This window comes from Hyla sarda, chromosome 4 (assembly GCF_029499605.1).
Source record: "Hyla sarda isolate aHylSar1 chromosome 4, aHylSar1.hap1, whole genome shotgun sequence".
Taxonomy (NCBI): Eukaryota; Metazoa; Chordata; class Amphibia; order Anura; family Hylidae; genus Hyla; species Hyla sarda.
Genome location: NC_079192.1, coordinates 296,753,267 through 296,771,001, shown reverse-complemented (window position 1 = coordinate 296,771,001; position 17,735 = coordinate 296,753,267). Strand labels below are relative to the sequence as shown.

Genomic DNA, 17,735 nt, shown 5'->3' with positions numbered 1-17,735 from the left:
TCAGTCTCCTCATCACCCCATACACCCCATCCTCAGTCTTCTCATCACCCCATGCACTCCATCCTCAGTCTTCTCATCCCCCCATGCACTCCATCCTCAGTCTCCTCATCACCCCATGCACTCCATCCTCAGTCTCCTCATCACCCCATGCACTCCATCCTCAGTCTCCTCATCACCCCATACACCCCACACACCCCATCCTCAGTCTCATCACCCCATACACCCCATGCACTACATCCTCAGTCTCCTAATCACCCCATGCACTCCATCCTCAGTCTCCTCATCACCCCATACACCCCACGCACCCCATCCTCAGTCTCCTCATCACCCCATACACTCCATCCTCAGTCTCCTCATCACCCCATACACCCCACACACCCCATCTTCAGTCTCCTCATCACCCCATACACTCCATCCTCAGTCTCCTCATCACCCCCATACACCCCACACACTCCATCCTCAGTCTCCTCATCACCTCATACACCCCATGCACTCCATCCTCAGTCTCCTCATTACCCCATACACCCCATGCACTCCATCCTCAGTCTCCTCATCACCCCCATACACTCCATCCTCAGTCTCCTCATCACCCCATACACCCGATCCTCAGTCTTCTCATCACCCCATGCACTCCATCCTCAGTCTTCTCATCCCCCCATGCACTCCATCCTCAGTCTCCTCATCACCCCATGCACTCCATCCTCAGTCTCCTCATCACCCCATGCACTCCATCCTCAGTCTCCTCATCACCCCATACACCCCACACACCCCATCCTCAGTCTCATCACCCCATACACCCCATGCACTACATCCTCAGTCTCCTAATCACCCCATGCACTCCATCCTCAGTCTCCTCATCACCCCATACACCCCACGCACCCCATCCTCAGTCTCCTCATCACCCCATACACTCCATCCTCAGTCTCCTCATCACCCCATACACCCCACGCACCCCATCTTCAGTCTCCTCATCACCCCATACACTCCATCCTCAGTCTCCTCATCACCCCCATACACCCCACACACTCCATCCTCAGTCTCCTCATCACCTCATACACCCCATGCACTCCATCCTCAGTCTCCTCATTACCCCATACACCCCATGCACTCCATCCTCAGTCTCCTCATCACCCCATACACCCCACACACCCCATCCTCAGTCTCATCACCCCATACACCCCACGCACTCCATCCTCAGTCTCCTCATCACCCCATGCGCTCCATCCTCAGTCTCCTCATCACCCCCAAACACCCCATGCACTCCATCCTCAGTCTCCTCATCACCCCATACACCCCATGCACTCCATCCTCAGTCTCCTCATCACCCCCATACACCCCATGCACTCCATCTTCAGTCTCCTCATCACCCCATACACTCCATCCTCAGTCTCCTCATCACCCCCATACACCCCATGCACTCCATCCTCAGTCTCCTCATCACCCCATACACCCCATGCACTCCATCTTCAGTCTCCTCATCACCCCATGCACTCCATCCTCAGTCTCCTCATCACCCCATGCATTCCATCCTCAGTCTCCTCATCACCCCCATACACCCCATGCATTCCATCCTCAGTCTCCTCATCACCCCCATACACCCCATGCACTCCATCCTCTTCACCCCATACACCCCACGCACTCCATCCTCAGTCTCCTCATCACCTCATATACCTTAAGCACCTCATCAGTATTACACAGCTGACACCCCCCCCCCCAGTCCTTCTCATCAACATTAAACCCCCTAATCACTACACCCCTGACCCCCCTTCTGGTCCTCCTTATCAACACTACGCTCTCCCAGACCCCCTAATCTTCCTTATCATTACACCACCAACCTCTTCAACACCCATCCTGTCCTCTTCATCATCATTACAATCCCCCCCGCACAGCCCTGCACCCGACCGTCGCTCTGCTCACCTTATCTGCTCAGGGATGCGGCCGTGTGAGGTGGGAGGGTTTGCTGCTCCTGTCGCTTCTGCCGGGGTCAGAGGCCATGACACGTGACGTCAGGGGCTTGGAACAGACGTGCGTGCCTGCGCGGGGCACGTCTGTTCCCATCAGCCCCTGGCCTGTCCGTCTCGCCCGGACGGTTTAAAGGTAAATTACTGCTGTCAGCGGCAGGTCCGGGACCTGTTGCTGCAGCATATAGTATGAAGTACTGGCAGGGGGCCCTGCAGGGGCCCAGACTGTGAGGCCCAGGCTGTGACCTGGGCTACTAGGTGGGCCCCCTAACACGCTGGGCCCCTGTGCAGCCGAACCGGCTGAACAAGTGATATGTCCGCCCCTGCCGAGCCGGCTGCCCAGCCCTGCCAGTCTGCAGCACAGAACCCAGATACAGCAGGGCTACCATCCTGGGACCTCGAATATCAGCAATATCAGCAATGCGGTGAGTGGTGCAGAGCACCAAACATCAACAAGATACAACTTATCTTCTGTGGATTATTGTATATAACTTTTTTCATCCGCCAACAGCAACATTCAATGCATAATTATGGAACGGTCTACCTCAGGAACTGGTCACAGCAGGAACAATTAACAGCTTTAAAACAGGGTTAGATACATTCCTGGAACAAAATAACATTAATGCTTATGCAGAATTATAAAACTACATCCCTTCCCCTTATCCCCTTACACCCTTCCCTTCAACTCCCTGGTTGGACTTGATGGACGTATGTCTTTTTTCTACCATACTAACTATGTAACTATGTAACAATATTCAATACAGTGAATAAGAGGTTTTATAACTATCCAAAAACTGATTACATTAACCGCTATTGCGCAATCAGGTGGCTGTCATACGGACAATTTTCTATATATTTTATGTATTCTTTATATAATTTATATTCTATTGCACATGATTAATATATTAGTCCACAGCAAGTGCCCTGCTTCAACTATTTATAAAAATTTTAAATGATAATAAATATGAATTAATTGATTTTACAACTAGTCTGTCACATATATTACATATATATATATCTCTTGAGGTCTGTATCATATTTTTACTCTCTTTTTGGCACGTGGGGTTACGTGTAACACAGATACCTCGATATATATACTCAATTCTAACATGGTGTGAGCCCCCCGATCCACAGTTTTTCTAGTTTTATAAGTTGCCACGGGCGATTTCCAGAGTTTGTCTATGCGGCTGAGAGTAGGCGATTGAGTAGTATTGACTGTTCCGCTGGACTTCCTTTGTTGTTGTTTAGGAGCCATTATTTTGATTATATAGTACATCTCAATATGTTCCACCCACTGTAGAAGTGTAAAAGAAAAAACAACATCATACCATACCTCTGACCCCCTTACCTAGTATTTATCTTCCCAGTTAGGAACCCAAGAAAACCATAAGTACCTCTAACTCTGGAACTAAAGAAAAGGAATCCTCAGTGTAATGGAAATAGTATATTGCCTGTACAGAGGAAACCTAACATTTATCAATAAAATAAAATGAGATGCAAAAAAATGCAAATAAAAATAAAAAAAGCCCCCCCCCTACAAATAATGCAAATACCGTGAGACCTCTCCTCCCAATCATATAACCTCTTAATATTATTCCTCAAACCCTACTCCAAGCCAATTCACTAAACAAGCGAATATATCTAGTACTGTTCTCCCAAAAAACGTGCACCAATGGAAATACTACACCTAAATCTTCTCCTCCAATACATGGAGTTTAAGATTGAGGGAAAGCAAAGAAGAAAAAACAAAGACCAAAAAGCATTCTGCGTTGTACAGAGAGTCAAACATTTATGATGAACAATATACGTGCTATACTTATTTATTAATAATAATAATAATAATAATAATAATAATATTAATAATAAATAATATTAAAAAAAGTAACCCATTAAAACCAACTAAATCTTATTTGTTGAGCGGTAGTCATATTAATTATGAAAAAAAAAAAAAGTTTAAAGGAAAAAAAAGAAAGAAAACATTATCTGGGCCCCATACATTTCTTAGAAAGAGTAATCGTAAAGGGAACCTTTAAAATATTACTTTTAATTTATCCTTTAAAAAATATACAAAAAACAAAAAAAAAAAAAAAAAAAAAAATAATGAATGAAAGATTTTTTTGGAAAAATTTTTTGAAAAATTATTATTTTCTTGACCGCCACCAGTGTATATAATTTACTGTTGTTCAAACAATGTTCATAATTCCGTAATAATACTGAGAGTTCAAACAATGTTCATAAGTTCCTGTGTGTTAAAGGTCTATCGATCAATCTCAGTATCGGTGCCTATTCACATAGGTAGCCGCTGTGCCTGCGTTATTCTCCTTTTCTTATTTCGATATATAATAGGCGCATCCACATTGGAATACCAGTACAATACAACAACAATTCCGTAATATATTGCTCATAGTGCTGTATTAAATTACAATTAATCCCATATTGCTATATGCTTGTTCACATTCATGCCGGTTGCGGTATGTTGGTCGTACTCCACATGGGTGTGTTCATTAGTACACAGGGTTAGTCACCATCCCGGGCGTGTATCCAACACCCTATATGTGCGCTTGTTCACACTCCTGCTAATGGATCGTCAACCCGGGTATATGTGCGAACCTCTATGTATGTGCTTGTTCACACTGCTGCCGGTTGATTGCCCTTCTGGGCGTATGTCCAACACCTTATGTAGGTGCTCATTCACACTCCTACTGGTTGTGATATTTGAATAATTTTCAGATTGAAGTTCTTAAATAGATCGTTTTATCACCGGCTAAGGCGTATATCCTCCACTGTATAACACTCTCCGATTGGGATTAATTTAATTCACATATGAACATATACGGTCCTAGTTCTTCGTCCTCGTATTTGTTTTATTTTTGTAGTTCAAATATCCAATCTGCGTTATTAGGTTTTAGCTTTCTGTTCGCATTGGTGTATTCATGTCTCAGCCTTTTTTAACCCTCTCCATGAGACATTCGCAGTCACCACAGCACCTCATTCATACAGTGTTATCTGTTAATTCCTATTATACTGAGGTGTATACATTCACTGCACTGTGGAGCTCTATATAGTGAATATTCAGGGTGTAATTCATACACCTCTGTTCTTCACTATTACTTGTAGTGAGTATATTACTATATATGTGAACCCATCAATCATCACAATACCAATAAATCACCACATGCATATTTCACACAATTTGTAGCCTTTTTGTTACTCATGCACAAAATAGATTCAGGTATGATTGGACGATTGCATATAAACCTCTGAGTACGTAAAGACTCTGTTCACATTGTATTGCGGTCACACATATTGTTCAGCATATATGGAGCCAATTGCAGATATGAGGATATTATCCAGTTTAATAATTTGTAGAATTCAAACGTTAATAGTCATTGATTGTAGTTGTATTTAGTATGCACAGTCTATAATGTGATTGTCAGCAACTTATGACCTTTATCATATTGATATATTTAAATATGCACTTATTTCTTTTTGTTATCCATTTGCATATTTGATATATTTTGTACAAGTGTTCCGTAATTATTATTCACTTAGTATCATATTTCCTTTCCCACAGGAATCCGTTTACACTTTGCATGCATGCATTGCCTTATATCTTGTTTAAGAGAGGTCAATAGAAAAAAGTGCAAATGGAAAGAAAAACCTGGTGTAGATCAAGGATGCAGTTCACATTGTCTAGGTTCGACGCGTTTCTTTTGCCAGGTCTTCAGGAACCATATTAGGCCATTTTCTTTCATCAGAAGTATAGAGCCATGTTGTTTGATGTCCGACACTGATGGCGGTCAGCACCAAATGCCGCCATTGTATCTTCTTTAAATAGGACGTCATTCCCACTCCACCCTCCTTCCTTTCTGGTTCTACCTATCACTGCTTGCTACGTCAGTTACCTGGCGTGTCTATGTGCAGAGAAGGTGATTGGGACCAGGTGTATGGGGGAGTGTGTTCTGGTCAGGGTTAGGGTATTACTACACGTTCTAACCATTCTGTCAGTTTCTGTTTAGATGGATTTATTGAGGCTGCAATGATATATTAATACAGAGATTCGCATTGTTACCGAGAGGCTGCAAATTCATTGACCGATCCAATATATAACTATGAAAAATTACATACATTTCTTGTTCCACAGAGCTACATAAAACCTACTCCACTTAAAGTTGTACAGTTTCTGAATTCATGGAAACTTCCCTGCTTCCCCACTTAGTTTATTGCGGTGTCACAGTTTCAGGGTCCAGTTTTTGTGACCATGCCGTGGAATAAATCTCCCCAGTGGGACCCCTGCAGGGAGGGTACAGATAAGGTAAATTGCCAGCATATATTGTCTTATGGGGGTATTCAGTAACTCACAATGTTCCGTCTTTCCACCCAACTTCTGTGCAGGCCCATGTCTCCATACATGCTCCGCTCGCTCTCTCACCTCTGCTTCCGAGTTTGCATTCGTCCAAACTCAGTCCAGCGCAAACAGTGTGGCTACTGCCGCCACAGCTCTTTATCTCGCCATGGCAGTCAGCTGGTATCGCCGCTCCATGTGTCCCCGCTCGCTGGCACCTCACGCAGCGGGGGCAGGAAGCCAGCCCCCACACCACTGCCGGTGCACTGTTCTCTCGCCCCCGCCACCCCCCCAAACATCATGGGCCAAGGATCCCGGTCCTCACGAGAGTGCTCAAAGCCAGGCCCCGTTCGGAACCTGCCGCACTGGACCCCGCATTCACAGAGAACAGTAAGGCCTCCTTCTGCCTTGTTAAAGCCATGGTTTCAGTTTCGCCCCCAGCCAGGGGCCATAACAGGGTAAAGGAAGGTAGCGATCGGGGGAGCCCACGGTGAGGGAGCCGGAATGACGAGATGCGGCGTGCTACATCATACCACTATGACACCCCGCCCATTCCAGACTTTTAAATTTGGGTTGGCTGTGCTACCTATAAGTCATAGTGAGCTAAGCGTATTGCCGGCTGCAGTGAAGTCCCACCTGAATGTGGAAGAATACGGGGGCCAAATAACTGGAGCCAATATTGGTGCACCAGGGGAGCAGCAGAAAGTAAGTTTAAAGTTAGTTATTTTTCTTGTGTCAACCTGGGCAGAATAATAAAAAGAAATGTAAAAAATGTTGGATAACCCCTCTTTATGATCATTTTTTTCTTTGAGAAAAAAATTAAACAAAACTGACAAAACTATTGGTTAAGACAATGTAAAAAGCAGTTACTTTTCTATTTTTCAAGTTAAGGTCACCCTTTATCTATTTACTAGTAATGGTTTTAAAGTTTTATAAGTGAAAAGTAAACAAAAAAGGATTAGTAAGGCTTAACACTGAGTACAAGTCTAATGCTTCAGTACTTCGAGAACTGCAGTATTAATGTTTAGAAACAATGGTTAATAGCATTTACTAAGGACAACATGCTTAATGTGAATGCCACCAAGCTTTTTATAGGTCTGATAATCTGAGCTGATGAATTTCTTAATACATCTTACAACAGGGAGAGATCCATATTTCTTTCTCTAATCCTGTGATATTTTATAGGGCTTACAGTACAGTGTAGAGGATATCGAGCCTCTTCACTGTCCTACTAACTCTAGAGGAGGTCTCCAAATCTCTGTCCCTTCCTTTTATATCCACAGAAGTAGAGACACAACAGTGCAGACTGGGTTGACCACCACACCATAGTCACATTAGGTGAATGTAGATTTTATTTTACTGATTAGAAATAGAGTTTTTGTTATATGATGTATGTAAATTTTCAATACATTATTATGAGGGAATTCATCTTGCCTGAGCTGCTTTTAAGGAACACATTGGTCCAGTGCTGACCTCATTTCTATGAATAGGAGAAGTTTTTAGAAGTGCTGTGAAGAGGTAATTCTACAGGAAAGAGGAGGCTGAGCTGTGAGCTTCAGCTATGGTGGTTAATGGTTAATTATAAACTGGGGTCAACTTTCACTGAAATCTTTCCTGTGATGATAAGGAGGGCACTGCTGGGAAGTTATCCATAAAGAACAGCAAGTCTTAGTTTTAGGCTTAGTATTCCGAATGAATACTGCTAAATTACAGGATAAAAAAAATAATAACATATATATACAAACAGATGAGCAGTAGCAACACTGTTGTAAAGTGCAAGATAGTGTCTTTATTCACACAACGTGAGGCGACGTTTCGGTTCTCACCAAACGTTTCGGTTCTCACTTCGTTGCTCACCAAACCATTTTCAAGCAACAAATGACATATCAGGTGTCTTTTTATGGTCACGCAGGACCAGATCATCAATCAAATAATCAAGTGTATAAAAACATACAATATTAAAGATAAAGTGCAAGATGCATCGTTACGGGGAATATGGATACATGATTCAAATCATTATATATACATAAACATACATAAAACAGTGCATATTATAGAAAAAGATCATATTCCCATTAATTATTAATTATGTGCAGCTGTGAATCATAACAGATGGGCGGGGGGATGGATCCACTCACCATTCATACATGGTAACACTGTACTCCATGCGGACGCCAAGTCCCGGCGTTTCCGGTGTCTTGCTTTGCAAACCGGAAATGGCTTCAGAGGTAGAGATCATGTGTTCGCCGTTGCTAGGTGACGCATTAACATTGGGCGCGCATGCGTCCTACTTGTTCATGAAGCGTCGCAGTCATCTTGTTTAAGGGCATAGTGGTCAAATGTCTTAGAGCAATCTCGGGCATACACAATCTGCACAGGGCATAACAGCGGTGCGACAAGTCAATATCGCACCCGCCTAAGCCACTCATAGCGCACTGGATAAGTCACCATAGGCAGCTGTCACCAGGTGCTAAGGTGCCATGTGACGCCATTTGAGAAGTAAGAACACTTAATATTACAGTAGAGAGCGAGACTACCTAGCGGCTGAACAATAATATCATGCAGACATAGAGAAATATATAGCGTAGGAGACAGTGAAGCAATAATACAGTGAGTGGTCCATCCCATCCGCAATTACATCTGTAATAGATAAAACAAAAAATATTTGTGTTAAAAATAACCAAAAATAAATAGAACATAATAATTAAAATACACTAGTAGTTCATAACGTATACAACGACTGTGCCACAGATTCTCAAGCATTATAGATATCTTGTGTAAACTTGAAATCGACATTCAATCCGTTTGGTTTTAATGAATTAAGCGTAAAAATCCACCACAGTTCTCTTTTTTTGAGAACTTCGGTACGATTTCCACCTCTCTTTAGTGGGGGCACATGATCAATCACACTGAAAGTTAAATCTTTTTCACAATGTCCCATTTCAATGAAATGACTGGGTACGGGCAAATCAGTCCTTCTTTTCCTAATCGAATATCTATGTTGATTAATTCTTGTTTTTACACTTAAGGTGGTCTCCCCTACGTACAAAAGATTACAGGGACATTTCAATACATATATAACGTAATCAGTGTCACAGGTCAGGTAGAAATTAATACGGTATTTTTTGAGAGTAGAAGGATGAGTAAATTCTGTAATTTTTTGCATGTACATACAACTTATACAGTTAAGACAAGGATAGGACCCCTTTCTGATCGTAGTTAGGGACCTTTGAATAGACTTCTTGGTGGACATGTCAGTTTTTACAATTTTATCTTTCAGGTTGGGGGTTCTCTTAAAAGACATTAATGGAGGATTGGCAAATTCAGGGATGTTACCGTGACAACTGCCCAGTATGTGCCAATGTTTCCTTACAATTGATGTAATTTTGTTAGAAGCCTCTGAATACGTGGAGACAAAGGCAATACGTTGGTTCTGCTGGTTAACATGTTGTTTAGTCAATAGTGTGGATCTCTCTAATGGCAATACCTTCTCTCTACTCTCTCTGACTACCCAATCTGGGTACCCTCATCTCCTAAAATTGTGCATCATTCTATTCAGGGCTGGTTCGATTCTGTCACCGTCACTGATGATCCTCCTGGCACGGACCATTTGACTGGTCGGCAAGGAACGGATCATACTTCGTGGATGATGACTGTCGTACCTAAGTGTGGAATTGGCATCGGTCTTTTTGGTAAAAATGTCAGAAGTAAGTGTATTGTTGCTGATAGTACACATTGTGAAAAAGATTTAACTTTCAGTGTGATTGATCATGTGCCCCCACTAAAGAGAGGTGGAAATCGTACCGCAGTTCTCAAAAAAAGAGAACTGTGGTGGATTTTTACGCTTAATTCATTAAAACCAAACGGATTGAATGTCGATTTTAAGTTTACACAAGATATCTATAATGCTTGAGAATCTGTGGCACAGTCGTTGTATACGTTATGAACTACTAGTGTATTTTAATTATTATGTTCTATTTATTTTTGGTTATTTTTAACACAAATATTTTTTGTTTTATCTATTACAGATGTAATTGCGGATGGGATGGACCACTCACTGTATTATTGCTTCACTGTCTCCTACGCTATATATTTCTCTATGTCTGCATGATATTATTGTTCAGCCGCTAGGTAGTCTCGCTCTCTACTGTAATATTAAGTGTTCTTACTTCTCAAATGGCGTCACATGGCACCTTAGCACCTGGTGACAGCTGCCTATGGTGACTTATCCAGTGCGCTATGAGTGGCTTAGGCGGGTGCGATATTGACTTGTCGCACCGCCGTTATGCCCTGTGCGGATTGTGTATGCCCGAGATTGCTGTAAGACATTTGACCACTGCCCTTAAACAAGATGACTGCGACGCTTCATGAACAAGTAGGATGCATGCGCGCCCGATGTTGATGCGTCACCTAGCAACGGCGAACACATGATCTCTACCTCTGAAGCCATTTCCGGTTTGCAAAGCAAGACACCGGAAACGCCGGGACTTGGCGTCCGCATGGAGTACAGTGTTAACATGTATCAATGGTGAGTGGATCCATCCCCCCGCCCATCTGTTATGATTCACAGCTGCACGTAATTAATAATTCATGGGAATATGATCTTTTTCTATAATATGCACTGTTTTATGTATGTTTATGTATATATAATGATTTGAATCATGTATCCATATTCCCCGTAACGATGCATCTTGCACTTTATCTTTAATATTGTATGTTTTTATGTATTTATACACTTGATTATTTGATTGATGATCTGGTCCTGCGTGACCATAAAAAGACACCTGATATGTCATTTGTTGCTTGAAAATGGTTTGGTGAGCAAACCGAAACGTCGCCTCACGTTGTGTGAATAAAGACACTACCTTGCACTTTACAACGGTGTTGCTGCTGCTCATCTGTTTGTATTTACTTGGACCCCTGGACCTGGGATCTCGCTGACGGCACCCGTGCACTTTATCAGGGATGTGCGGCTTTTTCTTGTGGTTATATATATATATATATATATATATATATATATATATAGTAAAAGTGAAGTCTAAAAAAGACCTCACCTAACATTCTAAACAAATATTTACCATAACAATTTGATTTGAACAATAGGTAATTTTTTCCCTTTAAAGGGGTACTCCGGCGTTTAGACATCTTAACCCCTATCCAAAGGATAGGGGATAAGATGCCTGATCGCGGGGGTCCCGCTGCTAGGGACCCCCATGATCTTGCACGCAGCACCCCAGTTAAAATCAGTCCCCTGAGCATGTTCGCTCCGGGTCTGATTACTGGCGACCACGGGGCAGGCGGCGTGTGACATCACGCCTCCGCCCCCGTGTGACATCACGCTCCGCCCCTCAATGCAAGCCTATGGGAGGGGGCGTGACAGCTGTCACGCCCCCTTCCATAGGCTTGCATTGAGGGGCGGAGCGTGATGTCACACTGGGGCGGAGGCGTGATCACCGGTAATCAGACCCGGAGTGAACATGCTCAGGGGACTGAATTTAACTGGGGTGCTGCGCGCAAGATCACGGGGGTCCCCAGCGGCAGGACCCCCGCAATCAGGCATCTTATCCCCTATCCTTTGGATAGGGGATAAGATGTCTAAGCGCCGGAGTACCCCTTTAAAGGGGTATTCCGCCCCTGGCATCTTATCCCCTATCCAAAGGATAGGGGATAAGATGTCATATCGCCGGGGTCCCGCTGCTGGGGACCCTGGGGATCGCTGCTGCGGCACCCCGCCATCATTACAGCACAGAGCGAGTTCGCTCTGTGCATAATGACGGGCGATACAGGGGCCGGAGCAGCGTGACGTCATGGCTCCGCCCCTCATGGCTCCGTCCCCTTAATGCAAGTCTATGACAGGGGGCGTGATGACCGCCCGCTCCCATAGACTTGTATTGACGGGGGCGGGCCATGACGTCACGAGGGGCGGAGCCGCGATGTAACGATGCTCCGGCCCCTGTATTGCCCATCATTACGTGCAGAGCGATCTCGCTCTGTGCAGTAATGATAGCGGGGTGCTGCAGCAGCGATCCCCGGGGTCCCCAGCAGCAGGACCCCGGCGATCTGACATCTCATCCCCTATCCTTTGGATAGGGGATAAGATGTCTAGGGGCGGATTACCCCTTTAAGAAGAAAGGAATCTATTTGTCTTTTAACCAGATTTGATTTGAGGATAGACAGGCACCATCATTGATTTTTTTTGGCTCCATGGATACTATGGTATTCAGCTAATATGAGTAAGAAAATATGTTATTGGTAGAGATATTTATGTATGTATTACTATTAAATATTGTGTATATGTACAATATGGGTAAAGCAAAATACATGAGGTCACGTTTATGTAGACTAGAATCATTTGGGGATAAACTTTTATGACTACTTGCGCATCTTTAATCAAGACAATCTAGGTCTGGTCATTATAGCTTTCCTACTGATAATGAATAATCCTAATTATGTGAAAATAACTGAAAATACATTGCTAAATAAAATAGAAGTTAAATATTTAATGTAAAAATTGATAACATTAATAATGTAAGGGACAGAGAGAGCTGTTTCAACAATTTCTAGCGTGCTGGAGATGAAGAATCTGCACTATGCAATCAATGCTGCCCAGTCATCTCCATTCCAGTAAATGTAAAGCAAGTTATGCATTTTACTATACATTGTCATCAATATAGAAAAACCATTAACTCTGTCTTCACCATTATTACACTGTGTGGTAGGGAATCTGCTGAATGTTTACATACATGCATATGCACACACCTTAAAGGAGAAGTATAATGGGGAAAAACATATCCCCTATCTATATATCTCTATGGGAGTGCCAAAGATAGCCTAACGGTTCTCCTATAGAGATATATGGTGGGGACGTAGCAGCCGCTGCATTGTGCAGGGGTCATGACACGCTGCTCCCAGGGAGACCTGGGGCCCTGTACAGGAGATCCGCTATTATTTGGATAGAGGATAAGTTTTTTGCCCATTATATATAACTCCTTTAACCAGTAGATTTTTTATTTCTATAAAGAGACTGGGATGCATTTATATGTCTTTGTAGCCTACTTTTCTTATTAACTAAAAAAAAAAAAATAATAATAAATAAATAAATAAATAAACTGTATAAATATATGAACAGTAAATGCAATTTATAAACTTAAAACTAAAAAGCAGTGTCCACATGCCTGTATTACAGAAGGCAGAAGGAGTTCCTAAGGCACTGTGTTATTGAACCATAGGCACTCCATGTGCTGCCATATGTTTGTTTTGATTTGCAGTGGGGAAGAAAACAATCTTGCAGATATGATACCTATTAATGGCTAACAAAAATAAAATATATTAGATAGCAATCTTTTATTACAACCTAAGTTTCTTTATTAGATATGATAACATATCCTAACATTTTCAGACAGTCATCATTGTGTAGGATATCATTTAGTTTCCCTTAGTTTCTCTAGCTGTGGACTTTAGGTCACTATCAAAGGGGTACAATTGTTTTTTTTCTCCTAGTAGTTCTAAAGATTTGATCATCATCTAAAGTAATATGCAGCCCTGATCAAAAAAAATGTCCTAAAATGTTGTTCATTTCTTTCTGTTGGGCTGTAACAGATGGCCTGGCTGTAGTGATGGACTTTTTAATTTGTTTTGGTTAGAAGCTTTCCCATCTGATGTATATAGGATAATGAAAAGGTTTTAGATTTGGAAATGTCTGTATTGTGCTGCTCTGAATGTTTATGGGGGTGTCGAAAAAGTTGATTTCCTTTTATTGCTTATGGTGGGATGACATTAGTTAAATCTTTCCTGGAATTTTATTACTGCTTTTTCAGAGTCAGTTCAGATAGTTAAGATATCATCTATGTAGCGGAAGTAGGCCAGCGGTATGATGAAGCAGGACACAACAAAGTTACTTTCTAATTTTTCCATGAAAAGGTTGGTGCATTACAGTGCCATTTTACTGCCCATGACAATTCCTGTGTGTTATAGTACAAAATGAAACTAAAAAAAGCTTCTTAAAAAACTGGCAACACTGGACATTGATGTTTTTTTCTTAACCAGATGCAAGAAGAAACATTTCATCCCCAGCAGACTTTGCCTAAAGAATCCTATTTGCATACCTATAAAATATACAAAATCTATTCTACAAGGATTCTGAGAGACTGTGAAACCACCTTATGAATATACAAACTTTAAACTGAAAATGCAACAACATTATACAACTTTACAGTTATAGTTATAAACAACAAGAAAAGGAAACTCCAGAGACTTTAACCTAAATCCTTGCTTTATTTAAGCATCAACTAAAAAATCCCAAGTCTGGCAGAATATTACAGACCTCCCAACAGGACACAGGAAAGATAGCTGTATCAAAAATATGTTATCTCACAAACCCACTAATGGTGCAGACTAACACCTGGCCAGTAACCTAACTGGGCAGTCCTAAGGTGGCAAACATGTAATATCAAGTGAGAATGGCTGTAGTTCCATTCTTGTCATGAATGCAATAGATGGTGTCCTCCATTCAGAACCCCTTTCTCATTTTACCAGAACTGTAGACAGCCTTGGATAGCTGTTAGGGTATAAAGGCAAACTACTTTTCCTGGAGCTCATGATGGTTGCCACAAACTTCTATAAGTTCCTTTTTATTTCTCAGTTCAGCTATCAGCCTGGCACGCCTTTTCACCGGGCCTTACATCCCAGCCCCTCCTTGAATAATGTAAAATGTTTTGACAGTCTGTCAAGTAAGGGCTGTAAGGTGAGCATTAGCCAGGAACATGGCAGTGTGCCAGCCACTGAGGCAATTAAGCAGCTTGGCTCTGCCTACTTGACACTTGGCCGAGAAATAAAAATGAAATTTTATAAGTTTGGCAAACACTATCCACTCCAGGAAAGGTACAGTTTGCTTTTATACCCTAACAGTTATCCAATGGTGTCTGCAGCTCTTGCCAGAGATGACAAAAACTGCTGACAGCCCTATTCAGAGGCCAGGAGGGGAAGTCTAATGCTACCTGGTGGCTCTGTTATGCGAGTTGCATAATTTAGAAAAATGACCTAGTAGGGTATATTCCTTAGGTGTCCTGAACTCAAAGTAATGAGAATACAACTGTGACAGCTGTAGGTCTTCTTATTGTACTCTAGAGCTCTCAGTCATAGTCTAGAAGAGGGACAAGTGAAACTCACTGCTGGGAGTTCTATACACCAAATCAGAAGAGCCCGCCTCCTGGACACTTTCCATAGCGGATGGGTCATTTAAACAATGTTTCTCACATATAAGTTCCAAGTATCATTACCCTCTCTGACCTCTGTCTAGGGCTGTAGGCAGTTTTGATTGCAAGTGACTAATTCTCCATTGAGTATTCATGACATTATTGAAAATTTTGCTGTAATTATGCAGTCAAGTGTTCTTATTTATATACCACACAGTAAGTCTGTCATTTCTATCAGTGTATTATTCCAGCAAACAATCATGCAAGTCACCCAGGCATGATAATACAATAGCTTCTGTACGATGAGAGGTGAGTCTATTCACAATAAGCATCCCACACAGTCTGCTTTATTAAAGCTTAGCCAAGCTCAAGGGATAGAGAAAGTTTTGTTGCTAAAAATGATTTTGACATTCTGAATTACCTAACATAAAGGCAAACTGAAAATTCCATACAGCCAAAGGATCTAGGAATACATAGTGCAGATTAAAAAGATATAAAAAAAATGTTAACCCAACATCTTCAAGGGGTACTCCACCCCTAGACATCTTATCCCCTATCCAAAGGATAGGCGGTAAGATCTCTGATCTCCCAGCTGCACCCAGCATTATTTTAAAGCAGTGATGGCGAACCTTTTTGAGACCGAGTGGCCGAAACCGTAATGCACGCCAACTTTTTGCCCCTCAAAGTGCAAGCACAGCAATTAAATCAGAATACACATTAGGGTTGGCAGTATAGTCCCCCCACATAAGGGTTGGCAGTATAGTTCCCCCACATTAGGTGCAGTATAGTTCCCCCACATTAGGTGCAGTATAGTTCCCCCACATTAGGTACAGTATAGTTCCCCCACATTAGGTTGGCAGTATAGTTCCCCAACATTAGGTTGGCAGTATAGTTCCCCCACATTAGGTTGGCAGTATAGTTCCCCCACATTGGGTGTAGTATAGTTCCCCACATTAGATTGGCAGTATAGTTCCCCCACATTAGGTTGGCAGTATAGTTCCCCCACATTGGGTGCAGTATAGTTCCCCCACATTGGGTGCAGTATAGTTCCCCCACATTAGGGTTGGCAGTATAGTTCCCCCACATTAGGTATGGCAGTATAGATCCCCCACATTAGGGTTGGCAGTATAGTTCCCCCACATTAGGGTTGGCAGTATAGTTCCCCCACATTAGGGTTGGCAGTATAGTTCCCCCACTTTAGGGTTGGCAGTATATTTCCCCCCACAAGGTTGGCAGTATAATTTCCCCCACAAGGTTGGCAGTATAATTTCCCCCCACATTAGGCAGGCAGTGTTTCCCCACATTAGGCTGGCAGTATTCCCCCACATTAGGCAGGCAGTGTTCCCCCACATTAGGCAGGCAGTGTTCCCCCACATTAGGCAGGCAGTGTTCACCCACATTAGACAGGCAGTGTTCCCCCACATTAGGCAGGCAGTGTTCCCCCACATTAGTCAGGCAGTGTTCCCCCACATTAGGCAGGCAGTGTTCCACCACATTAGGCTGGCAGTGTTACCCCACATTAGACAGGCAGTGTTCCCCCACAGACATACAGCCTCCAGCCATATACAGTGTATGGCTGGAGGCTGTATGTCTGTGTAGGAACACTGAAGATGATGTCCCGCTGGTCACTTACCATATGCGCGTCATCCTCGGTCCTCCCTGATGCTCCGCTCTGCTCTGCTTTACGGGCGCATGCACGGGACGTCAGTGGCGTAACGTCCCTGTGTGCTCTACCTCCCGGCGGTCCCTGCATTTTTAAAGCTAACGCGGGGCCGCAGAGAGGTAACCGGGACATCCTTGTGTCCTGAAATGACCTTTCGGGACACAGGGACATCCGGAATGTGACGGGGGCCTGTGGCCGCGTGCCATAGGTTCACCATCACTGGTTTAGAGCGTTGAGTGCAGCGCCGGACGCTCGTGATGTCACGTCCACGCCCCACTTGTGACGTCATGGCCACGGCCCCTCAATGCAAGACTATGGGAGGGGGGGGGGGGTGACGGCCATCACACCCTCCCATAGATTTGCATTGAGGGGGGTGTGGCGGTGATGGCACGAGCGGGGCATGACCGTGACATTAGGGTTGGCAGTATATTCCCCCCACATTAGGGTTGGCAGTATAGTTCCCCCACATTAGGTGCAGTATAGTTCCCCCACATTAGGTGCAGTATAGTTCTCCCACATTAGGTGCAGTATATTTACCCCACATTAGGTACAGTATAGTTCCCCCACATTAG

The 17,735-nt window shown here is 43.2% G+C and overlaps 1 protein-coding gene across 7 annotated transcripts in view; it reads right to left on the bottom strand.

Annotated features, from left to right (window-relative positions):
- LOC130369397 (uncharacterized) overlaps positions 1-17,735 on the bottom strand; it is a 158,370-nt gene that overhangs the window by 119,855 nt on the left and 20,780 nt on the right. Inside the window, exon 1 of one of the 7 annotated variants that reach the window (XM_056574606.1) lies at positions 8,445-8,466. The exons of the other annotated variants lie outside the window; for them this stretch is intronic. Coding sequence (XP_056430581.1) covers positions 8,445-8,451 — 7 coding nt within the window. The 5' untranslated portion in view covers positions 8,452-8,466. Of the gene's footprint in view, positions 1-8,444; positions 8,467-17,735 lie in introns of those variants that run through there. 7 annotated transcript variants of the gene reach the window in all.